This window comes from Heterodontus francisci, chromosome 30 (assembly GCF_036365525.1).
Source record: "Heterodontus francisci isolate sHetFra1 chromosome 30, sHetFra1.hap1, whole genome shotgun sequence".
In the NCBI taxonomy this organism is placed as follows: domain Eukaryota; kingdom Metazoa; phylum Chordata; class Chondrichthyes; order Heterodontiformes; family Heterodontidae; genus Heterodontus; species Heterodontus francisci.
Window position 1 is genome coordinate 54,410,615 of NC_090400.1, and position 26,626 is coordinate 54,437,240.

General features: G+C 43.8%; 2 protein-coding genes across 6 annotated transcripts in view; both read left to right on the forward strand.

Annotated features, from left to right (window-relative positions):
* Window positions 1–337: 337 nt before the first annotated feature.
* ovca2 (OVCA2 serine hydrolase domain containing) lies at window positions 338–6,350 on the forward strand. The gene is made up of 2 exons (XM_068010680.1): window positions 338–607; window positions 1,427–6,350. Exons 1-2 carry the CDS (start codon window positions 418–420, stop codon window positions 1,927–1,929), a joined length of 693 nt encoding a protein of 230 aa, XP_067866781.1. The 5' UTR covers window positions 338–417; the 3' UTR covers window positions 1,930–6,350.
* A 13,800-nt stretch (window positions 6,351–20,150) lies between these two features.
* The window catches only part of trim37 (tripartite motif containing 37), a 102,395-nt gene continuing 95,919 nt past the window's right edge, over window positions 20,151–26,626 (forward strand). For 2 of the 5 annotated variants that reach the window (XR_010968786.1, XM_068010681.1), the window contains exon 1: window positions 20,152–20,475. The gene's annotated coding sequence lies outside the window, so the exon portion shown is untranslated. Of the gene's footprint in view, window positions 20,476–25,163; window positions 25,337–26,626 lie in introns of all 5 variants that reach the window. The other 3 variants (XM_068010682.1, XM_068010685.1, XM_068010683.1) reach the window with 3 other exon arrangements.

Here is a 26,626-nt window from a genome sequence, read left to right on the forward strand (position 1 = left end):
GTCCCCAGTCAAGCACCAAAATACTTTCAGGTGGAACAGTCTTAAGTCTGAATCAATGTTTACCGTCAATTTACACATTCAGTGGGTTTCCTGTTCTACATTTAACTGTCACAGTTATTGAAGATCATGACCTTTGTGTTTTATTAAAATTAAGTAATATATTCATGTGTGGTGTTAAATATTTTTCTAATGCAATCTGCCAGAATATTCTTTCTCTTTCATCCTTCAACAGAAAAAAAACACATAATTAATGGTGGGATTAGATAGTTTATCTATGCATAAGCAATAGTTTTTAAACAACAGGGTGTTGGGCGGGGGCGGAGACCGCACTGCCGGTATTTTGTACGAGGCTTTTAGTTGCCCAGTCGGACGGGTTTGGCCGGCGGGATTTTGCCGGTTATAGTTGCCGTCTGTGTAATGGCTCCGTCACCGGTGTTGCGGCTTCTCTGCGTTCACGGTTACCGACAGAACGAGAAAACTTTCCGGGAGCGGACCGGCTCCCTGCGGAAAGTGCTCAAGAAACGCGCCGAGCTGCTTTACGTGTCGCCGCCGCTCAAGGTGCCTCCTTTGGAGGCCGCGGCTCAGCTTCCCGCTGCCGCCGGGGAAGGTGAGTACTAGCCCGGGGAGCTGGCCTACCCGAGCCCGGGGATGGACGGGCCTTGGGCAGCGAAATAACCCTTCAGGCCTGGACTGGCACCTCTGGGGACTCCATCTAACAAACTCTGCTGGTTCGCCTACTGTCCTTCGTCTCTGCCCTGGCATAACTCTGACATTGGTCCCCAACTGTGGGATTGACTCTGAATATCCTCAGGACAATGAAGGATGGAGTATTGCAACAACAACAGTCGGCCTTTTATATAGCGCCTTTAACCAAGTAAAACGTCCCAAGGAGTTTCGCAGGTAATAAGGCAAAGTTTAGTACTGAGCCACATAAGGCTTTATTAGGATGGATGACCAAAAGCTTGGTCAAAGGGGTAGGTTATAAGGAGGGGAGAGAATTCTAGAACTTAGGGCCCAGGTGGCTGAAGGTGTGGTCACCAGTGGTGGACCAGTGAAAATCAGGGGTTTTCAAGGGGCCAGGATTGCAGAGATCTCAAGAGGTTGTAGGGCTGGAGGAGATTCGAGATAGGGAGGGACAAGGCCAGGGAGGGATTTGAAAACAAGGATGAGCGTTTTAAAATCAAGGCGTTGCTTAACCAGGAGCCAGTGTAGGTCAGTGGTCACAGGGGTGATGGGTGAAGGGGACTTGTTGCGAGTTAGGATGTAGGCAGCATATTGTGGATGACCCTCCAAGGCCAACATACCCTGTGGATGGGCATTAACTGCCTTGCCAGCATCACCCATGTCCCAAGAACCAATAGTTTTTGTACTTTGGCCCAACAATTTACACTGAGAATTTGATAACTGTTGTGTTTCATTGATCCAGGGAATCAAGCAGGGGAAACTGAGGAAAATGCACATGGCTGGTGGTTCTCGAACCCAGGTGAGGACAGTTTCAACGCCTTGGACCACGTGGAGACCTGCAAAGGGCTCGAAGAATCACTGGAGACCATCTCCAAAGCCATGGTTGAGTTGGGCCCATTCGATGGTATCATGGGCTTCAGCCAAGGAGCAGCTCTCGTGGCTATGATCTGTGCTCTCAAGCAACAGGGAGATTCCAGGTTCCAGTTTGATTTTGCGATTCTTGTCGCGGGCTTTAGGAGCAGGTGCACGCTGCACAACCATTACTACCAGGAGCCCATCACTCTTCCTTCTTTGCATGTGTTTGGTCACACTGACCAGGTTATCCCTGGGGAAATGAGCCAGGAACTGTCCACGTCCTTTGTGGATCCCGTTGTTCTCACTCACCCTGGAGGACATTTTGTTCCTGCCTCTGCACCTCAGAAGCCGGTTTACTTGGAGTTCCTGGAAAGGTTTCAGAAGAAATAGCTTGAGCCACAAATGGGTTGTAGTATTAAAACATTTCTACTCCAGCTCCTTGAAAATGTGATGTCGTCGATTTGTGTTAAATTTGAAGAACATTCCCAGATTGTTAATGCATAGGGTGGTGGCAGGGAAGAATATATTGGGTGATCACTTTGCGGAACACCTCCACTCTGTCCGCAAGCATGACCCCAGCTTCCGGTTGTTTGCTATTTCAATTCACTACCCTGCTCCCATGCCCACATTTCTGTCCTTGGCCTGCTGCAGTGTTCCAGTGAACATCAATGCAAGCTCGAGGAATAGCACCTCATTGTCCGATTAGGCACTCTACAGCCTTCAGGACTCACCATTGAGTTCAATAATTTCAGACATGACTGGCCTTTATTTTATTTGTTTTATCATTTTTTTTTTACCATGTGCCTGTCTTCAACTTGATTTTTCATGTTTGTGCTTTTGGACAGAGCTGTTCATTATTCTGTCATTAACCCTTTCTTTGCACTATTGTTTTGTCTTTCACCACACCATCAGCACACTGCCTTTGCCCCATGACCTCCTTGTCAGTTAATCTCCCCTGCCCTCTGCCCTATCACATATCTTCCCTTTTGTTCTCTTTTCCCCCACCCCACTTCACTTGCTTAAAACCTATTACATTTCTAATCTTTGCCCGTTCTGATGAAAGGTCACAGACCTGAAACGTTAACTCTACTTCTCTCTCCACAGATGCTGCCAGACCTGCTGAGTATTTCCAGCACTTTGTTTTTATTTCAAATTTCCAGCATCTGCAGTATTTTGCTTTTATTATAAATGTAAGTTGTTTGGGGAGGGAGGAGAGAAAGTCTGGTCTCTACGTGATGAAGTGAGAGATGACTGGGGTGAAAGTGAGATGGCCACAGCCACCCAAGGCCTTCTGGATTAGATAGGGATGGCTATTTGGATGGGGGGAGGGGATCTGTAGGGTTCTACTGAAAGATGAGGTAGATGGAACAAATGATCTCCCTTGTCCATACTAGGTCAATTGAAATTTTCAAGACCGATTGATAGATTTGTTTTTTTAGCCGAGAGCATCAAGGGATATGGATGAAAGACTGGTAGACAGAGTTGAGGTACAGATCAGCCATGAACTGATTGAATGGCAGAGGAGGCTCAAGGAGCCTACTCCTGTTCCTGGGTTATTTTTGTGAATTGTCAGTCGACGGGATTATCTCACCAGGGATGGCAAGTTGCAACAGCCATCTTGCTCATGTGGATGTCCTGCCCACCATTAACTAACAAACCAGCTCTCACATAAGCAGCCCTCTCGCTGGATACTGAGGTGTATAACCCAGACAGTTACTTGCACTCCAGCCTGATAGCGGGCATGCACTTTTCCTTCCAAGCTTATAAATCATCTTGATTGTCTTTGGCTTCTTTTTGATGGATTTGTTTGGAAATGGATGATGACAGGAAATAAACAGGGACCCCCAGAGAGATGCCTGCCAACAGCCTCACAGCAGATGGCTCGATATATTGAACAATAATTTGATATAAAATTAAATGGAACCTATTAGAGTGGCAGCCACTCCATGAGGTCACGCGATCAATCATGGCAGAAGCAGAAACTTACTGTGTAAAAGACGCACTTTTTTGGCTATTTGACATTCAAAGTTTTTCTTTTTCTTTGATTTCACCCCGGTTCCAACTCGGTGAAGAGCAGTAAAAGATTAGTGACTGGGATCTTATTTCAGGTCTGAGGGCAAACCTCTGGCTCACAGGTTCCAAAGTATTTACAGCAGAAGCTGGACATTTGGCCCAACAGGTCCATCTCGTATTTATGCTCCACACCAGCCTCCTCCACCCTTCTTTGTCCAACCTCATCAACATATCCTTCTATTTCCTTCTCCCTCATGTACTTCTCTAGCTTCCCCTTAAATGCGTCTATGCTATTCACCTCAACCACTCATGGTAGCAAGCTCAACATTCTCACCACTCTCTGCATGAAGAAGTTTTCTCCTGGATTCCCTATTGGATTTAATTAGTTTTATGGAACCTAGTTCTGGTCTCGCCTGCAAGTGGGAATATCTCTATGTTGTACTTGTGAAAACCGTTTCATCAATTTAAAGGCCTCTATCAGGTCATCCATCAGTCTTTTTTCTAGAGAAGAGCCCCAGCCTGGGTTGGGGGCTTGGTGGGGAGGGCGTTGGTGGTTGCTTTTACTTTCTTCTCTCTCTGATTTCAGACATCCCGTTGCTTGATTGGCTGTAAAGTGTTTTGGGATGTCCCTTAATGTGGTAAAATGTCCCGGGATGTTTCACAGAGGCGCCATCAGACAAAAATGGGTGCCATACCAAAGGGGGAGATATTTAACCAAAAGCTTAGTCAAGGAGTTGGCTTTTAAGAAGAGCTTTAAGGGAGGCAAAGCCTTGAGGGAATTTGAGAGTAAATGGAAACGACTTGGACTCTCAGGCTTCTGATCTGCTTGAACAGTTGGCTTGTCTACTTTGTGTTTCTGCAGCTTTGGAAAATCCTTGCACTCAGTCAGCACTGGAATAAAGTGAAGGAGTGATCGAGGAAAACAATGTCCAGGGTTTGTGACCTTTCCCAAATAAAAAAAAAAACACAGGGTGATCCTTTGGGTATATTTGTTGGGCCAAAAGAGACCAGCATAAATTATGCTTCAGTTTGGCCATAATTGTCAACAGTGGTATATCCTGCAATGAAATGTGGAAAGTATATTTATTTACTTAAGGGAGAATGTATCTAATTCATAGTTTTCCTCTAATACTGCTGGTACCTGTTGCACAAGCAAAGCACGTGAGATTGCTGCTTCACTTATTCTTTCGGCATTCTTTCAGCTTCCCTCTCCACCCTCTTATCAAAACCTTTCATAATACGAGAGGGCCAATGGACAACCTACGCCACGGTCTCTGCCAGTTCAATCCTGTTGCAAGCTGCAGGGAGCTGTACAAAGGAGCCGAGCATTGATTTCACCCACCCTGCCATACGAAGCACTTTGGCTGTGAGCATTTGATACTTTGGCCAAGATTAGGACAACACTTCATACTTTCGACTGGTTGCTAGTGAGGTGCCTGCTTCTTACTCCAGGGCAGCCCCATACAAACCTCTTACTACAAATATCAGCAGTGGCTCAGTGGTCTCACCTGAGTCAGACTGTTGTGGGTTCATTCCGCACTCCAGAGACTTGAACACATCATCCAGTTCCACTGCCGCATGAACAGAGTTCTGCACTGTCAGAGGTGCCATCTTTCAGATGAGAAATTAAACTGAGGCCCCATCGACCCTTTCAGGTGGATGTAAAAGATCCTTGGGGGATTATTTCAAGGAAGAGCAGGGCAGTTTTCCCCCTGTGTCCTGGCCAATATTTATCCCTTAACTAAGAGTACTAAAACAGATCATCTGGTCATTATCACATTGCAGTTTGTGGGAGCTTGCTGTGCACAAATTGGCTGCTGCACATCCTACATTATAGCAGTGACTGTACTTCAAAAAGTACATGCTTGGCTGTAAAGTGCTTTGGGACAGCCTGAGGTTGTGAATGATGCTCTATAAATGCAAGTTCGCTCTTCCAGAGGGTGGCCCTGTGCTTTGGTGCATTTATTTTTAAACATTGGGATGTTTCGCTGACGAGGGAAACCTAACTCGCCTTCATGGAGCTGAGAAAGTGCTGAAGCATACGCGCTGAATCCAAGGTGTTTCTTAGCACACCCTGCCTCGCTAGAGCTCCCAGCGGAAGCTTGCACTACTGACTGTGATGTCTGATTTTTCCCTCCCAACAGTGAAGGGATTCCCAGCACTTGCCTGCCGGGAAGGGGTGAACATTGGAGAGGCAGCCCACCCTTGTGCCACCTGTCAGGCTGTTTGTAGAGTGGCAGTGGGCTGATTTCAACTGGGGCAGCAGCTGGAGAGTTACAATTGGTCTCATCAACTGGCTTGAGGAGAGGGTGTGGGGAAGAGATGATATTCAGCACTGATGGAGATTTGAGTGTGGGTCTTGCTGAACTCAGGGATGTTGTACCATATACGATGGGAGCTGGAGGACCTCAGGAGTTGTGGGGAAAAGGCAACTTTTTGAAAAAAAACCCTGCTGTTAGTCATCTTCATCCACCAGCAGCACCTGTCATCTGCTTGTTGCTGTAAAGCAGCTGGTTTTTGTGTGAGATCAGCCACTGAACATTCGTCGCTGAATGTTAAAATAATCATCCTGTGAATCCGGTCGTAAAGTAAATTGATGCAGAACCTGAGCTGTTAACTTGGACTGAATATGAGATGTAATTAATTCTAAATTAAATCCGGTCACAGAACGAGCATGTCTTGTGTGTTTGGGGATATTTTGCACGGATGAAATTACGGGATAAATTTTGCAAGCATCACTCAGCAGGAGTTTGGATGGGAGAATTGGATGCACTGATGCAGAATTCACTCTTGCAGTCCTCTCCTGATGATTCAAAGTCATTTTGCTGGCAGGAAAATAGCATTGAATTACCCCAGTAGTTCATTTCTAAGCTGCTGAAATAAAACAGCATATGTATTCTTACTTGAAAACTTTTAATTATCAGATAATTCTAATCAAGCAACTATAAATTAAGAGTAGAATGTATTGCTGAGCGTGTTTTAAATTATTTCAAAATTGGGAAGTTTTCTAAAATACTAACTCACTAGCACAAAATTCACAATACCAGGGAAAAGATTCTGACTTAAAATAAATTATCTAAAAATTTAAAAATTCCTCTTCCCTTCCTGTATCTCTCACTCTTCCCTGACTCCGTACTTTAGCTTCTCTTTTCCTTCTGTTCACACAGTACAAGACACAAGTGGCTCAGTTGGTAGCACTCTTGAGTCAGGAGATTGTGGGTTCAAATCCCATTTTAGAGGGAAGCTAGGCTGACTGTCCAGTACTGAAGGAGTGCTACACTGTCAGAGGTGCTGTCTGAGTTATACAGCACAGGCCCTTCGGCCCACAGTGTCCACTCCGGCCATCGAGCCTATCCTAATCCCATTTTCCAGCCCGTAGCCTTTTATGCTATGGCGTTTCAAGTGCTCATGTAAATACTTCTTAAATGTTGTGAGGGTTCCTGCCTCTACCACCCCTTCAGGCAGTGTGTTCCAGATTCCATGCACCCTCTGGGTGAAAATAGTTTTCCTCAAATCCCCTCTAAACCTCCTGCCTCTTACTTTAAATCTATGCCCCCTGGTTATTGATACCTCCGCTAAGGGAAAAAGTTTCTTCCTATCCATGCACATCATAATATTGTACACCTCAATCAGGTCCCCACTCAGCCTTCTCTGCTCTAAGGAAAACAACCCTAGCCTATCCAGTCTCTCTTCATAGCTGAAATTCTCCAGCCCAGGCAACATCTTGGTGAATCTCCTCTGCACCTTCTCCAGTGCAATCACATCTTTCCTATAGTGTGGTGACCAGAACTGTACACAGTACTGCAGCTGTGGCCTGTACTCTCACTATTTCCTTTTTGAATGACTCCCACTGTTCTGATAGCCACTTTCCTACAAGTAGCTGCTCCCAGTCCACTTCAGTCAGATCCTGTTTTATCATTAAAATTGGCCTTCCCCCAATTCGGTACCTTTTATTTCTGGTTCATCTTTGTCCTTTTCCATAACTACCTTAAATCTTAGAGTTATGGTCACTATCCCCGAAATGTTCCCCCACTGACACTTCTACCATTTGTCTGGCTTCATTCCCTAAGAGTAGGTCCAGTACCGCCCCTTCTCTTCTAGGACTTTCTACATGCTGGCTCAAAAAGCTCTCCTGGATGCACTTTAAGAATTCCGCCCCGTTTAAGCCTTTTGCACTAAGACTATCCCAGTTAATATTAGGGAAGTTGCAATCCCCTACTATTATTACCCTATTATTTTTACACCTCTCTGAGATTTGCCTACATATCTGCTCTATCTCTCACTGACTGTTTGGAGGCCTGTAGTAGACTCCCAGTAAAGTGATTGCCCTCTTTTTGTTCTTAAGTTTTACCCATATGGCCTCATTTGAGGAACCTTCTAAGATATCATCTGTCCTTACTACAGTAATTGTCTGCTTGATCAATAGTGCAATGCCACCTCCTCTTTTACCCCCTCCCGTCACGCCTGAAGATTCTATACCCTGGAATATTGAGTTGCCAGTCCTGCCCTTTCCTCAACCATGTCTCTATGATAGCAACAATATCATATTCCCATGTGTTACTCGATGCCCTTAATTCACCTGCATTACTAGTAAGACTCCCTGTGCTAAAATAGATGCAATCCAACCTTGCATTATTTGCTTGTGCCTTAACAGGTCTATATTTGCTTTGCCTTCCAGACTGATTTAGTTTCTCTTCTATATTTGGCTCTGCATCACCCCCTCCTGTACCTCCACTCTGTATCCCATCCCCCTGCCAAATTTGTTTAAACCGCGACCACCTCCCACCCCCTGCCCAACAGCACTAGCAAACCTCCCTGCAAGGATGTTGGCCCCATTCCGGTTCAGGTGCAACCCGTCCAACTTATACTGGTCCCACCTTCACCAGAAAGAGACCCAATGATCCAAGAAACGAAAGCCCTCCCTCCTGCACCATCTCTTCAGCTATGCATTCATCTGCTCTATCCTCCTATTCCTATACTCACTAGCACGTGGCACCAGGAGTAATCCAGAGATTACAACCTTTGAGGTCTTGCATTTTAATCTGCTACTCACCTCCCTAAATTTTTGGCGCAGGATCTCTCATCCCTCTTTCTACCTATGTCATTGGTACCAATGTGAACCACGACCTCTGACTGTTCACCCTCCCCCTTCAGAATGTCCTGCAGCTGCTCTGTGACATCCTCGACCCTAGCACCAGGGAGGCAACAGATCATCCTGGAGTCAAGTTTGCGGCCACAAACGCCTGTCTGTACCCCTTACGATAGAATCCCCTATCACTAAAGCACTCTGACTCTTTTTCCTCTCCTCCTGTGCAGCTGAGCCACCTGTGGGGCCACAGACCTGGCTCTTGGTGCACTCCCCTGAGAAGCTATGTCCCCCAACAGTATTCAAAGCATAAAATCTGTTAGATAGGGAGATGGACCCAGGGGACTCCTGCACTACCTGCCAAGTTCTTCTACTCTGCCTGGTGGCCAGCCATTCCCTTTCTGTCTGAGCAGTCTTTACCTGCGGTGTGACCACCTCCCTGTACGTGCTATCTACGATAATCCCAGCCTCGCGGATGCGTCACAGTATCCCCAGCCGTGCTCCAGATCTGAAATGTGGATTTCGAGTAGCTGCATCTGGAGACACTTCCTGCACGTGTCCCTGACTTCCCACATTGCACAGGAGGAGCACTCCACGCTGCCGAGCTGCTCTGCTATGACTTACCCTTGATTTACTCTGTTAAATTACTCAATAATTTGTGATTATTTACACTCGGGACCTTGAATTCCTAAAAAAACACTACTTACTATATATAAAAAAAAAACTGTAGACCTTACCTTTCTCTTTAGTTACTAACCCAGCTATTTACTGATTAATGAGACGTTAAACCAAGGACCTGTCTGCACTCTCAGACAAATGTAGAAGATCCTATGTCCCTGTTTGAAGATGATCAACGGACTTGAGACCAATATTTATCCCTCAATCACGTCACTAAAAACAGATTATGTGGTTATTAGCACATTCCTGTTTGTGGGACCTTGCTGTGTGCAGGCTGCCTTTATTGCATTACAACGGTGACTACACTTCAATTGCTGTCATTGGGATGTCCTGAGGTCATGAAAGGCACAACATAATATAAATGCAAGCTTTTCTTTTTTGCACTGAACTGTCAGATTAACACGCGGGTCCTCTTATTCCAGAACCAGTGCGATTTGTTGCTGTAGAACTCGGGCTTTGCTGTACTCCCCTATCACTCAGTACCAGTGAGAGCTGCTGTCAAGCCCATCTAACTTGGAGAAGGTGGGAAAACCTGGCAAATTATCTGAAAGTCCTGTGGAGCGATTGATTATTTGTGAGATCTCTTCACGATGTGTGTGCTCCTAGTGATGACTTCTTTATTTATTTTTTAGTGACAGGAAAACGTTCCCCTCACCAAAACCTCCAATTAGACTATGGTGCTTGCAATGGATTGATAAATAACGACATCCCAATGCTTGCAGATGTTAATGGCTTCTTAATGCTACAAAAGAAGCTCAGGTGCTGCCAAGTTATTTGAGCATAAAAGGATATATGTGTGCACTTGCCAGTGTTTCTCCTGCCCTCTGTTCCACACTTCATTCATTAGTTACCTACTGACCAGGTAACAGATGTTCTGTGTGGAATGTTTCCTGCAGCGATCAAGAACCAGGATATTTTGACATCTAGAGATGGCATTAGTAAGGAGCGCAGCCACTGTCCTATTGATAATGCTGTTGGAGCACGACTTCATCCTGTTCCATTCGACACACGCCGTGTTGCCAGGCAACCTCTTTAAAGCAGTTCAGCTGAATGCAAAGGCTGTGTATCTTACTTGCTGTCAGCCATGTCTAGTGGGGAGAGGGCAGGGGTCTGTCCTCATATGTTTTCACTCTTCTGTGCCAAATTCCAGAGGGAGAAAAACACTCTTGAAATATTTGCAGAATTCTATGATCTTTCTAGCTTACTCATCCACAACTCTGCTGCCCATATCCTAACTTGCACCTAGTCCAGTTCACCCATCATCCCCTGTGCTCATCCCCTGTGCCATACATCGGCTCCCATTCCGGCAATGCTTCGATTTAAAAATTCTCCCCATCCTCATGATTGAATCCCTCATGGCCTTGCCCCCCTCCCTCTCTCTCTAATCTCCTCCATCCCCAGAACACTCCACAGATCTCTGTCTTCTTCCAACTCTCACTTGTTGTGCATTCCCGTTTTCATCGCTCCACCATTGACTGTAGTACCTTCAGCTGCCTCGGCCCTAAGCTTTAGAATTGCTCTCTAAATCTCTGTACTCTCCTTTAAGAAGCTCTTTAAGACCCACCCCTTCTGCCCTTATATCTCTATATGTGGCTCGGTGTCAAGTTTTGTTTGATAATCGCCCATGTAAACCACCTTAACATTTTACTACATTATAGATGCTATATAAATGCAAGTTGTTGGTGCTACTTTGCTGCATAATGAGCTGATTGCCTTCATTCCTGGTTGAGTCAGTGGTCTGGTGCTTGAAGCCCCTCTTTGTTGAATTAGTAGTTGTTTTGTTCCTGCCGACCTACCTTAAAAATTATTTCAGCTCCCTCCACCCCTTGCACTACCCTTCTTGCTCCAATGAAGAGTTTCTACTCACCAGAGTGAGGGATGTGAGTGCTGGGGAATGAAATATTTTCCATTTTGGGTATCCTGTGTTAACATTAAGAACAGTTTGAGGCAGAGTAAAGCTGCTTCAGCCCTGCCCTAAAAGTGCACATTGGGCCAACTTCAGAGGGTACACACTACTGCACTAGTGCAGCAATTATTTCCATTTCCCACACCAACCAACCTAGTCCTGTCTGAGTGACATTGCCAATTGGTGCTAGATTTGTACTGTCTGCTCATGCTTGCTAAGAACTGGATTGAGACTCAGCTAATACATTTCACATAGGACCCTAACAACCAGGAGATAAATGAAACTTCCATCCCAGCTGTCTGAATGGGATTTGAACCCAGGTCACAAGTGAAAGGTCGGTGTCTAACTGCACCACCCAGTTGCATCTGGAAAGGAGGTAAGTTTAGAGGTGGCTTATGAAGGTGGGAAGAGAGGTGAGTTCAGAGGGGAGGGTGTTTGAATGATCTGCCATCACCAGAGTGGAAAGACTGATTGGAAGTACAGCAGTCCAGAGTCACAAGGACAGATGTCACATGCTGGAGTGCAGGACTGAAGAACATTGTAGGGGAAGGAACTAAGTATGGAGGGACTTGAAAATCAGGATTTCAAAGCTAAAGCACAAGGGGAGATGTGTTCGATTTTGTATATAATGGGACACAGGCCACGAAGATCTGGATCAGTTGTAGTTTATGCAGGTTAACTAGTTCAAGCATTGGAATTGTTCAGGCTCAAGGTGATGAAAACATCGATGTGGTACTCGGTGGTGGAGGAGGAGAGGTTAAGGACTGAATGAGTGTTGGAAGGTGATGTAGGTGTCTGCCTTGGCTCAGTGGTAACATTCTCACCTCTGAATCAGAAGGTTGTGGGATCAAGTCACACTCTTGACTGCATAATCCAGGCTGACACTTCAACTTAGTAGTGAGGGAGTGCCACACTGTCAGTGGTGCTGTCTTTCAGATGAGATGTTAAACTGAGGTCCCACCTGCCCTCTAAGTTGGACATAAAACATCCCATGACACTATTTGTCCAGGCTGATATTTATCCATCAAGCAAACTATCTGGTCATTTATTTCATTGCTATTTGTGGAATCTTGCTGTTGCATTTGACTGCATTACAACACTTCAAAAGTGTTTAATTGGCTGTAAAGGGCGTTGGGATGTCGTGAGGTTGTGAAAGGCATTATATAATTATAAGTCTATCCTTTTCCTAGCTGAGGTCTGCAGTTTCATTCAGTTAAGCAGTTTGATGCTTGTGAACTTTTGGGCAAGCAGCTGGAGAGGGAAATGAAATTGCTGTCTGAGGGTGGAGTTACATCATAATTTTATTACATTTTCATTCATAATTCCGAAGGCCTGACTATTCTGTGTGATAAGGTGCAATACATTATACTAATTAACCTTGACATTTCAGTTAGAGTTAATTAGAAAACAGACTTTCTCTAAAACTATAATTCAAATAATCTATTCTCATACTCAAATGGCAGAATATACGGATGAAGATGTAATGAAATAAATTGTGCCAATTAGGCCCAATATGGAAATTGCTTTAATTAGAAATTAGACTTTACGTGAGGGCCAATATCCACTGTCTGTAAATTGTCTGACCGCTTGTCCAACATCCGATACTAGATGAGCAGAAATTTCTTCCAACTAAATATTGGAAAGATCAAAGCCATTATCTTCGGTTCCTGCCACAAAAACTGTGCCCTACACACAGACTCCATCCCATTCCCTAGCAACTGTCTGAGGCTGAACCAGACTGTTTGCAACGTTGGTGTCGAATATGGCTCTGAAATGAGCTTCCGATTTCTGTCCTTGGCCTGCTGCAGTGTTCCAGTGAACATCAATGCAAGCTCAAGGAGCAGCACCTGATCTTTCGATTGGCACGCTACAGCCTTGCGGACTCAACATTGAGTTCAACAATTTCATTGCATGACTGGCCTTTTAAAATTTTTTTTTTAACCATTTGCCTGTTTTTCATGTACGTTTGGACAGAGCTGCTCATTATTCTGCCATTAACACTCTCTGGACTAATGCTTTGTCTTCTACCACAACCATTAACACTCTCTTTGTTTTTGTCCCATGACATCTTTGTTATTTAATCTCTCCTGCCCCCTATCACACACCTTCCCTTGTGTTCTCTCTCCCACCCTCCCCACTTGCTTAAAACAAAAGCTGCATTTTCTGACAACGCAACCACTAGGTGGTGCAATACCCGCACATGCGCAAATGCAGCCTCATGCACTGAAACGTCACTGTCTGTGACGTTTTTGGGAGCCGCCAGTAGTAAAGATGGCGCTGCTCAATTTATCACTAAAACGAAAACAAAAATGAAACCCAAATGCCCACAGTAGCTGCAATCGCTGCCTGCATCCCACCCCTGACAGTACCCGCTCCCTCCTGCCATCGCACTTCTCTTCACTGTTGCCTTCCGTGCCCGTCTACTCACTGCTTGCTCTATGCCTTGCCACTTCTCCTCCTTTGGCCACTCACACTCCACTTCACTGCCCACCCTCCCGCCTGTGGGTCACTTGCTCCTGGCCTTGCCGCTTCAGCCTCTCTGCTCTGCCTCTTCTCCCCGCTCCCTCCCGCTTCTGCTCCCCGCTCTGTCCTGCTCGCAGTCTCCCTTCCCTACCCTACCCTACCTATCTTATCACTCTCTCTCCCGCTTCCCCCATGCAGGGAAGAAAGGCGGCGATCGTGGGAGGGAGCGGGCAGCAGGAAGCAGAAGCGGGAAAGCAGAGGGGTGGAAGCGGCGAGGCGGAGAGCGAGTGGCCCACAGGTAGTGGGGGGGGGGGGGTGGTGAAGCAGGGAACGAGTGGCCAAGGGGGGAGATGTGGTGAGGCAGAGGGAGCAAGTGGCCCACAGGTAGGTGGGGGGGTGAAACGGGGAGCATGCGGCCGAGGGGGGAGAAGTGGTGAGGCGGGGTGCGAGTGGCCCACAGGTAGGTGGTGAAGCGGCGAGCATGCGGCCGAGGGGGGAGATGTGGCAAGGCGGGGAGCGTGGCCCACACTTAGGTTGGGGGGGGTGAAGCGCAGAGCAAGCAGCTGAGGGGGGAGAAGTGGCGAGGTGGGGAGCGAGCAGCGAGCAGACGTTGCAGTACGCAATGACATTTACGCGCACATGCATGAATTAGTCCTGGCAAGCCGGGTCCTGAACATAGGCTGCGCATGTGCAGCATCATACTGACACCAAGAGCCCATTCTGTGCATGTGAGAAGCTGGCAGCGCTCTGATGACGTGGGAACTGGGCTGCTTTGTGAGGAGTCACTTTGTAAAACCTAATACTTTTCTTACCTTTGCCAGTTCTAATGAACGGTAACAGACCTGAAACGTTAACTCTGCTTCTCTCTCCACAGATGCTGGCAGACCTGCTGAGTATTTCCAGCACTTTGTTTTTATTTTGGATTTCCAGCATCTGCAGTATTTTGCTTTTATTTCCGACTACATATCTGCGCCATCACTAACACCGCCCATTTACACCTCCATAACATCGCCCGTCTTCGCCCCTGCTTCAGCTCATGTGCTGCTGAAACCCTCATCCATATCTTTGTTACTTCTAGTCTTGACTATTCCACACACTCCTGGCTGGTTTCCCAGATTCTACCCTCCATAAACTTGTCATCCAAAATTCTGCTGCCCATATTCTAACTCACACCAAGTCCCAATCACCCATCACCCGTGTGCTCACTGATCTATTGTTTCCCAGTTAAGCAATGCCTTGATTTTAAAATTCTCATCCTTGATCAAATCCTTCCATGGTCTCGTCCCCCCCTCCCTATCTCTAATCTCCTCCAGCCCCACAACCCTCCAAGATATCTGTGCTCCTCCAAGTCAGTTCTCTTGAGCATCCTCCATTTTAAATGCTCCACCATTGGAGGCCGTGCCTTTCGCTGTCTAGGCCTTGAGCTCTGGACTACCCTCCCTAAGCCTCTCTGCCTCTCTTTCCTCCTATAAGGCCCTCCTTAAAACTTACTTTGATCAAGATTTTGCTCATCTGCCCTAATATCTCCTTATGTAGCTTGGTGTCAGATTTTGTTTGATCCTGTGAAGTGTCTTGGGACGTGTTACTATTTTAAAGGCTCTAACGAAATACAAGTTGTTGGGGGGTGATTTTTCTAAATTCATAAAGAGAGATGTCTGCAGAGTAACTGGAACACTTTTCTGCCTTTTGCACTCAGTGTAGCAGTGTAATAACCCAAGTTTTATGCAAAATTGGAAATATGGCTTCTACATATCTATCCTGGATAATAGGTTATGAGCAATGAAGATTACTTGAGTTAGAACAGCACCTGGTTTGATTCTCTAATTGATTGATAAGTGCACTGGAAAGAGAGAATTTTATAGAGCATCTTATCACTTTAGTCACGAAGTGCTGATGGAAGCAAATCTGACACCCGTTGTTGTACACAACATGATTCCCGATAAACAACAGTGAAATGAATGATTGGTTAACCAGTGTCTAGTGCTATTTATTGGGTGAGAGAAGAAAATTTGCTAGAAAACTGCCTCTTGATTAGTGCCACAGAATCTTGATTGTCCACCTGGATAACCAGACACAGCCTCAATTTAATATCTCATCCAAAGGATGGCATCTTACAATAACGAGGCAGTGCTTCAGTATTGTACTGTAAGCTGTAGCTCAGTTGGTTCATTATCGTCTCCAATGTGCCAGCTCAGCCTTCGGCTGACTAAAGAAGAGAGTATTTGAGGATCAGGATCTCAAACCTGAGACTAAGATCATGGTTTACCGGGCTGCAGTGGTCCCTGCGCTCCTATATATCTTGGAGACTTGGACAACCTGTAGCAGGCACTTCAAAGCACCACCAGAGGTGCTTCCGCAAGAGCCTCCAAATCTGGTGGGAAGAAAAGCGGTCCAACAGCAGTGCCCTCTCCCAAGCCAACCTGCCCAGCATCGGGACACTAATCACCCTAAACTAGTTCCGCTGGGTGGGAGTTGTCGTTCACATGCCTGACACCAGTCTCCCGAAGCAGCTGTTCTACTCGGAACTTGATCACAGGAGGACAGAGGAAACGCTTTAGAGATGTTCTGAAAGCATCCCTGAAGAGATCAAACATCCCCGTCGACTCATGGGAGTCCCTGGCTTGTGACTGTCCTAGATGGAGAAAACTCATTTGGGAAGACATTGTAGATTGAGGGACTTGGTCGTGAACATGCGGAGGCAAAGTCGAGGCATCAGAGGGAGCGCAGAAGCCTCCAAACTACTCATCTACCTGACCCTTCAAGCACCACCTGCCTCTCGTGGCAAAGTCTGCAGATCATGCATCAGACTTATCAGCTATCTCAGAACCCATCGAGCCGGAGTGGAAGCAAGTCATCGTCGATCCTGAGGGACTGTATAAGAAGAGAAGTTGGTATCACTCTCGCCTCTGAGAGAAGCTTATGGGTTACTTTCCCACTCCAGAGACCTGAAAACAAGGCTGACACTCCAGTGCAGTACTGAGGGAGTGCTGCCCTCTCAGAGGTGCTGTCTTTCAGATGAGAAGTTAAACCGAAGTCCCATCTGCCCTCTTAGGTGGATGTAAAAAATCCCATGTCACTATTCGAAGAACAGGAGTCATCCCTGTGTTCCTGGGCCAATGTGTATCTTAGCCAACATCCCTAAAACAAATTTTCCACTCATAATATTGCTGTTTGTGGGAGCTTGCTGCGTATTTCCTACATGACAACAATGACTGCACTTCAAAAAATACTTCATTGTCTGCAAAGTGCTTTGGGGTGTCCTGAGGTCATGAAAGGATATATGTATTTTTCTTTCTGTACTGTACTGTCAGGCTAGATTATTTGCTTAAGTCCTGGATGAATCTACTTTGAATTCAGAGGTTAAGAGTGTTATCAACGCAGACATATTGAGACTAGGAAGAATCTAAGATATTTTTAAATTAAAAACTGGATCCCCATTTGTGCTATTTGGAATGAAGCCATTTTTTTTGAACAGAGGTTTACTCTTTTTTTTCTTTAAACTGTTAGGATCTTGTAACATAAACAGGAATGCATTTCTCCCAAACAGCAGAAAGATAGTTTCTGGAAGCAGTCTTGGTCAGGTTTCATTTGATTTCAATTGATAACTATGTGTGAGGTGAATGAGTGTCTTGCTGGAGAAAGTACAATGACCCTTTAACCAAGATATGGTGTACCAGAGGTTATATGCTGTGCAGCACAAGCTCCAGTTCATTTGAGAAATGTAGTAAATACCACATTGTCAGAGTGTTGCGTTCAGACTAAACTAATAATTTTAACTAATAACCCAAGCAGGTTAACTACGCAGTAGAAGCAAGAAATTAGCAGTACAATATTTGACTTACAATTTAAACGGTTTAAAAACAATAAAAGTGCTCAATCTTTAAAAATCAATTCCAATAACTTTTGAATTGAGTTTCTGATGAAATGTTATATGAACAATTCACACTGTAGAGCCTCTTCACTGTCTGAGTGTGGAAACAGGGAAATTAAATGGGAAACTGAAGATGCACTGAAAATCCACTCCACATTCTTTGTGTTACAAGAGGCATACAATTCTTCTGGGCCTGCAGAGGGCAGATTTCCTCTGAAGATCAACATTTTTCTTTCCCCCTCAAAAGTCAGGCAATTAAAATATAAATTATTTCTGCCTTTTTAAGTGGATCAAGGATGAACACCAGCGTCTTAGTTGTCGTTGATTAGCTTGCTTGTGTCATCTAGATGCAACAGAAATCGCTTTAAATGTCTGATATGAGTTTGTAAGTTCACATATGTTAACATTCAAAGACATAGGGGACTAACCAATAAGCTTAAACAGAATAGTTTCTGATCAGGCAACAAGAACAAGCTTTTATAACACCAAGCCAATCACTGGCTCATTTCTGTGAAACCAACAACTCTCTCTAATTCTGTGTATTCTTTTCCTCCCATAACACCAAGCCAGACAAACTTTGTCTCGGCCACAACTCCCTCAAGAAAATTTTGATTGGAAATTCATTTATATATGCTACAAAAAATATTTAAGGCTTGACAAAGCTTTTTCTGTCACACATGATGTATGATAGAAAGAACTTGCATTTATAAGACACTTTTCATGTTCTCAGAACATTCCAAAGTATTTCACAGCCAATCAAATCCTTCATTAAGTGTGCTCACTGTTACAATGTAGGAAAATGCTGCAGCTAATTTACGCACAAACAGCAATGAGACAAAATGACCAGATACATTGTTAGTGATGTTGGTTGAGAGATAAACATTGGTCAGGGGAACTCTGCAGCTCATTTTAAGTCCACCTGAGAGGGCAGAAGGGGCCTTGATTTAACAACTTGTGCAAAGATCACATCTCTGACAATACTGCACTAGCATGTCAGCCTAGATTATGCGCTCACCTTTCTGCAGTGGGGCTTAGAACCCACAACCTTCTAACTCAGTGGCAAGTACCACTAAGTTGAGGCTATGATATAGTACAAAGGTTAACGTTAATAAATGGTACGAGTATTTATCTGCATTATACAAAGAACAAAGAAAATTACAGCACAGGAACAGGCCCTTCGGCCCTCCAAGCCTGCGCCGATCCAGATCCTCTATCTAAACATGACGCCTATTATCTCTAGATTAACACTGATTGTAAGGTGTAATCACAAATATCTCGTCATCCATAAAAGTTCATGGATCTTTTAAGAAACTGTTGGTTGAGCTAAGCAAGGCCTATTTTTTTCAGCTTTTAACATCTATCCTATCTGCAGTTTCCTTCACTCCTCACCTGCTGTGTTGCACAGGCACCAGCAAACCCTCTCTGGCATCTCACCCGAGCGGCTATTCTTTTGTGTGTAGTAATTGTCAAGGACAATTGTAAGGCCCGTTTCCATAGCAGAGCACCGCTAACACCGCACCGATCTTGAATCGACCTACCTGGTCTATCTAACGCAGAAGTATGTTGCATCAACTCATTCATCCAATGGGGGAGCCTACTACAAAATCCTTCTATCGCCTGGATTTATGAACATATTTTGCACTTTCTATGAGGCAGACGCACAATTATTTGCTACCTTACAACAGTGACTAATTCAAAAGTATTTCATTGTGCAGCATTTTGAGACGTCCTGAAGAAGTGAAAGGCGCTATATAAACGCAAAGTTCTTTAATGAATGACTTAATTTCCACATTATTTGCTTTTGGAAATTGATCACCAACTGGTTAGTGGAAGCTGAAATTCTTAAGGAATCAAAGACGCAACGGTGGGAATATAACGCTGAACATTAACAGTGAACATTCAGGTCAATTCCTCCTGACATCTACTATCGTTGTCGGGGCCGAGAGTATTTAACTCAGACTTTCCTGTTGGTTGGTTGCATGGTTTGGTGAAGGTAAGGAAATAAATTTGCAATCGGATTTTAAAAATTCACCCTCTTGGTGACGTACTGTTACCCTCCGTAACTTAAGACTTTGTGAAGTTTGGCTCCTGTAAACCACGCAGTGGATTCACATTTGACATTGCAACTTGCCACCTTGGCCGTAAGTGCGGTTGCCAAGGCGTGTATCAATTTAATAAAAGTAAAATACTGAAGATGCTGGAAATCAAATAAAAACAATAAGTGCTGGAAAATACTCAGCAGGTCTGGCAGCATCTGTGGACAGAGAAGCAGAGTTAACGTTTCAGGTCTGTCTCCTCAGATGCTGCCAGACCTGCTGAGCATTTTCCAGCACCTTGCGTTTCTATTTCGTGTATCAATTTTCGCTGGGAGACGCATCAATCCCGGTTGCTAGGGCCTGGCCACAAATTCTCGCGATAACTCGCCTTGGAGCCTGCGATTGGCAGGCGGCGAGGTGGAGCAACAAAGAAGACGTGCGCATCCGAATCATGATTGGTCAATTGTAAGAGCAGCGCTTGAAGCCGATTGGTCCTCCTTCCCTCCGCCTCCACGTGGTGTTGCCGGCAGGGCGGGGCTACGCCGTCCGGCGCGGCCGCCGGCTGCTTTCTCATTGGCTGTCTCCCCGGGTGACAAACGGTCGCATGCGGATTTGAAGACGAGTTGAGAAAATCATGAGGGGAATTTTTCACCGAAAATCCCAAGCGATCAGTGAATTAATAACCTTTCCGGTCCGGAGCGAGGGGGAGAAAATAATGTGAGGGAGGGAAGAGAGAGAAAAACAATTAAAAGTGTGAAGGGGGGTTCGGGTGGGGGGGGCGGCACTGCGGATCCGCCCTAAGAGGCACCTTCGTCGGTGAACGGTGTCACTGTGCTGTCGCTGCAGGCCTTAGGCCTCGGAAGCTCGCACTGCACTGGCTCAGGTAAAGTTGCTCTTCATCGGAGGTCACTGACAGCAATAAGCCGCAGTGACTTTGATCAGGTGTAGCATCATTATTGGGCTTTGCCTAGCCAAGATTTATATAATGAGTTCAATTGTTTTATATTTGTATATGCCTGATTTTAATGGCAAATGTATATTGGGTGCAGTTGAGACTCCCTCCTTTTTTTAAAAGAATGAATAGATCTTTTAAAGTTTAAATCAATTTTAGTTTAAAAGTCATATTGTATGTATGTATTTTTGAATGTATAAGATCCATGTGCGCTGGCAGCTCAATGATGAGGGTTGTGTGTTGTAAGACAGAAAAAATATTACATTTTCAAACTACATATTGTGCTTTATGCCTACCCAGGCTAGCTTATCTGTGCCTGATTTTATATTACCTTGGGCATTAATGATTCTACTGGTGGACCCGATGAGATGTGATGTGCCAAGAAAATGGGTTAGTCTGCAGGTACATGGGTAAACATGGAATTGTACAGCATTTTTGAGATTTCTGAAGGAGTTACCAATTAGTCCCAGTCCCCTGCTCTTTCCCCATCGCCCTGCAATTTTCTCCTTTTCAAGTATATAAACCCTTCCCTTTTGAAAGTTGCTATTGAATCTACTAACACCATCCTAATCAAGCATTACATTCCAGATCATCGTAATGTGCTGTGTAAATGTCTTTTTTCAATGTCTCCCCTCTGGTTCTTTTGCCAATTATCTTAAGTCTGTGTCCTGTGTGTCACTCGTGCCAGTAGATGAAATAAGGTGAAGCTGTTAAAACTCCTTTATGATTTTCAAATCTCCCTTTCTGTCTGCTCTAAGGAGAACACCTCAGCTTCTCTCGTCTCCACATAATTGAAGTCCCTAATCCCTGGTACTATTCTAGTAAATCCCCTCTGCATCCTTTCCAAGGCCTTGACATCCTAGCTTAAGTGTGGTGTCCAGAATGGGATGCAGTAATTCAGCTGATGCCTAACCAGTGATTTCTAAAGCTTTTATACTATGCCTCTTTTTATCAAGCCAAGAATTCTGTGTGCATTTTAACAGCCTTATCAACTTATCCTGCATCTTCAAAGGTCTGTGTGTGTAAACTCACAGATCTTCCAGTTCTCAAACTCCTTTTTAAAAATTATATAATTTCATTTATATTGCCTCGCCTCATTCGTTCTTGCAAAATACATCACTTCACACTTCTCTACATTAAATTGCATCTGCTGTTTATCTGCCCATTTCACCAGTCTGTACTTTCTTCCTCATTGTTTACTACACTTCCAAGTTTTGTGTCATCTGCAAACTTTGACATTATATCCACAGTACCATGTCATTATTCATGTATCAAAAAGAGCTGTGGAACTGACCCCAAGGGGGACACCATTAATACTTGCCTTCAATCTGAAAAACATCCATTTACCACTGCTGTCTGCTTTCTTTCACTTAGCCAACTTTGTAAGCATGCGGCTGCTGCTCCTTTAATCCAATAGGCTTCTATTTGGCTCACAAATCTGTTATGCGGCATTGATGCCTTGCCTACAGTCAGCCCAGTTTTGCAATATGGCAGACACTACTGGTGTTTGACAGTGACTTTAGCATTTCAAATACCTTTGTTTCAAAATGGTATCAGATAGCTTAGTTAGTAAAGGCACTGAGCCAGACAAACCAGGAATGTTCCATAATAAAAGTAAAATACTGCAGCTGCTGGAAATCTGAAACAGAAACAAAAGGTGCTGGAAATACTCAGCAGGTTTGGCAGGATTTGTGGAGTGAGAAGCAAAGTTAACGTTTCAGGTCTGTGACCTTTTCATCAGAATACTTGATGAAAGAACACAGACCTGAAACGTTAACTTTGCTTCTCTCTCCACAGATGCTGCCAGACCTGTTGAGTATTTCCAGCACCTTTTTGTTTTTGTTTCAGGAATGTTCCATGTTTGATCCTGGGACTGTGTTGAGTTAGTTTAGCTCAGCTGGAAAATTGATATTGGTCTAGGTTTCGGACTAATGAGGAGGAGAAAAAAAAAATCCAGGGTTGATCATTATCCAGTGACTCCAGGGAGATGATCAATATCTGCTTTGACTGAAATGGCTCCTGAAATTGAATAACTTACAGGCACTCACTGAAACTTTATTCTCAAATGTAAAGTACTGGAGAGAGACTGCCTGATGAGCTATATCCCAGAATCTATTTTGAGCGAACATTAACAATTTGTTTTCTCCTGGTAATAAATAGGAAAGTTATTTCTTTGTGCTGTCTTTAGTCACATCAGAGTCATTAGTCCATCACTGTTAATATTCCTGCATATCAACAACTTGGATCTCACTGGCTGCCAAACTTAGTCAGTGTACAAGCTAAATCAACACAGGTAGTGTAGTATACTTAACCTTTAACTAGTTACCCACTTTCTTGCATTGCTACACCCTATAAGCAGACAGGCTTCTTATTTCCAGGCATTTTTCTTCAATTTTTCTGCTTCTCTGGCCTCTGCTGACAGGACTTCCTTCCACCACCTCCAAAAAAAAATGCAGCTGAGATTGGAACTCAGCAGAGGATGGAAGTAGGATAACCTACCATTCTTTGGCATTGTATGTCAGTGGAACCACTATATCGTTAAAGTATGCAGCATACATTCTAAAAATTAACAACACCTTTGAGTGATTTTGAGGCTCTTAACTTTTTCCCCTAAATTTTCTTCCCTTCCTGAAGACAGCAAATCCTGATTTAGGATTTAATGGGTGCTGGCAGTACTGTGATATTTTGCCTGAGTGGTCATTTTTAATGTAAGTTTAGATGATTGTTCATAAGCCATTTGACTCTAAAGGAGCCTCACAGTCAAGCCATGGAGAAGGCTCAGGGCTTCAAAGCTGAACCTGATCTTATCCTCATTGAATGGCCACACTCACACAGAGTCACTAGATAGCAAACAGGAACTTTTTAAAAACTCCTTAACTAAGAGATACTGAAGATAACTCTTACCCCTTTGTCATGTCAGCTAAGATTCAATAAGTTAATATGGTTCATGAATCAGGACTGGGACTATCCATGACCACATCAGGAAATTCATTGCTTTCTTGAGCTGTCTTTGGACCCGATAAGGCTATAATCCAGTTGCAGGGCTCACATAGTGACTGGAAAGGCTTCTCTCGCCATAGATGCTGCCTGAGCTGCTGAGTATTTCCAGCAGTTCGTTTATATTTCAGATGGCAATTAATTTATTGAACTTTGTTGTCTTGGATTTGCAACTTCTGAAACCCTTCTTGATAACTACTTTGTAATCACTTCCAAGAATCCACTATCCTCTCTGCAGTTCATTGTAGAATCAAAATATAATTTGATATTATTTACTGGTAATTAGTTGTTGTTGCTCAGGATTACAGTTTAGTCCCAACATTCAATGTGGGTGTCATCCTGCATAAACACAGAAATTATAGGCTGTGACCATACAACACAGGAAGCCATTCGGCCTCTTGTGCCTGTGCCAGCTCTATGAAAATGCTATCCACTTAGTCTCACTCCCTTGCTACATCCCCACACAGTTTTAAACAGTGCATTCCAGATCATCATAGCATCATGGTAGCATAGTGGTTATGTTACTGGACTAGTAATCCAGAGGCCTAGACTAATAATTCGGAGACATGAGTTCAAATCCTACCATGACAGCTGGGGAATTTTAAATTCAGTTAATTAAATCTGGAATGAAAAGCTAGTCTCAGTAATGGTGCCCATGTAACTACTGGATTGATATAAAAACCCATCTGGTTCACTAATTATCTTTTAGGGAAGGAACTCTGCTGGCCTTACTTGGTCTGGCACAGACACATTAGGCTGAATGGCCTTATTCTGTGCCGTAAATCTTTCTATATTTCAACATGTGACTCCAGACCCTCAGCAATGTAGTTGACTTAATGGCCTAGCAAACCACTTGGATTTATCTAACCACTACAAAAAAGTCTAATTACTGTGGGTGTACCTACACCACAAGGACTGTAGTGGTTCAAGAAGGCATGATTGATGGTTAGGAATGAACAGTAAATGCTGACCTTGCCAGCGACTCCCACATCCCATGAATGAATACAAAGAAACTTGCTCTCTCCTTCTTTTGCCTATTATCTTAAATCTGTGTCCTCTGGTTATTCACCCACTCGCAGTGGAAAGTTTCATTTATTTATAAAAACTCCTCTATTTATTTGAGCTCTATGAAATCTTCTCTTAACCTTCACTGCTCTAAAGAATCCCGGCCACGCTAGTCTCTCCATATAGCTGAAGGTTCCTTTTCCCTTGTACCATTCGAGTAAATGTCTATACCCTTTCCGAGGCCTTGACATCCTTTCTAAAGTGTGGTGCCCATCTGAATGAACTAACAGTGGCCAAAAAAGACCTAAAACTCTATTAAAATTAATTGTGAACTTCACAGTATACTATAACTTTTTAACAAAAAAAATCACACACAAAGCCAGAAGTGATCATGAGATGAAGCTGCATCCACTGAAGGTGCTGAATGTGATTTAGGAATTGAAAAGCAGAGGTTGTAAATCACTTGCAGTGTTCAGTATATTCTATACGTGTTTCTAGCAGCAAGATTTAATATTGTAGTATAACACTTCAATACCTTGTCTTGCAGAATCACTTTTTACAATATCTTTTTACAAGTTTTTTTAATGGAAGTAACTTTGTTCTACATTTTCCTGTAGTAGTTGCTCTGCGTCTTGCACCAAGGTTGATTTTGAAAGCATGAATGTTTCTAGTAGTGCAATTGCGAAGTGACCAAGAGTGGCCTGAGTTGACTGGACCTGTAGTATTTCTCGTTCCCTTTGGGGAAGTGCCTGGACTCCACTCAGTGTGTACGCATGGCAACACAAGCGAGGTCAGTAACTCATGGTGCAGGGGATTCTGATCCTATATCCTACTCCTTTGTGCAAGGTATATGGCTCATTTTGCTTGTGACATACCAAGCAGTTGACTCATGAGTAAATTTGTTGCCAGCCATCTGATCGGTCTGCGAGAGTTTTAAATATTACTATACAATGGATTACAATGTTATTCATGACCAATGCTTGTGCTCCTGCCCTAACTCACTCTGCCAGCCCCTTCTCAAGCCCTGAAGTTCATTGCTCCCATGTCATACTAATATGGATTTGTTTTGGATGCAAGCGTAACTGCCAAATAGAATTATAATTTTGCATGGTTGTTCTATGCATTGTACGAGCAATGGTTGAAGTGGGAGAGTGGCTATTGCAGATGTACGTCCATTGTACAATATGGAAGCAACATGGTTAGGGAAATGGTACACCTAAGTTGTGGCCCTTCGTACGTGTATTTTAAAAATAATGAAGCAGTATGTATACTAAGTTCTTATTATGATTTCTAGCGCATTGTTAGGCAACCTTTGAAAATTAATATGCTGTACAAATTTTCTGTGGAACTGAATGCAGGATACCTCCCATGCTGTTTCATGAAATTCCTTTCAGACAAATGGCTTTATTCTTTCACTTCTAATAACACCACCTTGCCACCTGCTTAATTGCATAATTTTTAAGACCTTGCTGGTTGACCTCAGTCAGAGCTGTCATTTTTGCGATGTTTCTGCAGTTCTTTGTGAAACTGAGGTTTTGTCTGAGTTACTGTTCGGGTGGATTTATTGAGAAAATAATGTGCTAAAGTAGAAATTTGGGCTAGCCACTATATATTGCAATTGTGTTACGACTGTAGCGGGAGCAATGCACTGTCAATTCAGTCCCGTCACTCCACAGATCGCAGCATATTATTAAACTTTCACACCCAAATTGCAAAAAAAACAGCCAAATTAAACACTATATTAACCCCAGAATGAAACAGACCAAGCCAGGTATCTTTAGACAACAACAAATTAACTATTTATTAAAAAACTAAATCTTAAACACTATTAAGATAAACGTATGTCTATAGACCTTATAACTTATTTTAACCTAACTCCTGCATTCACACATATGAATTCAAAAACTAAGTTAATCGGTTTTAAAAGTGGAGTTTTTAAAAAGTTAGCTGTCTGTTAAGAATAAATAAAATAAGTACGTTTTGTATGTTACGTTCCTGTTGGATGAAGTCTTCTAATGTGAAAAAGAATCAAAGGTCACTCGAAGTCTTCATCCGGATTTGATGAAAATAGTCCTCCAGA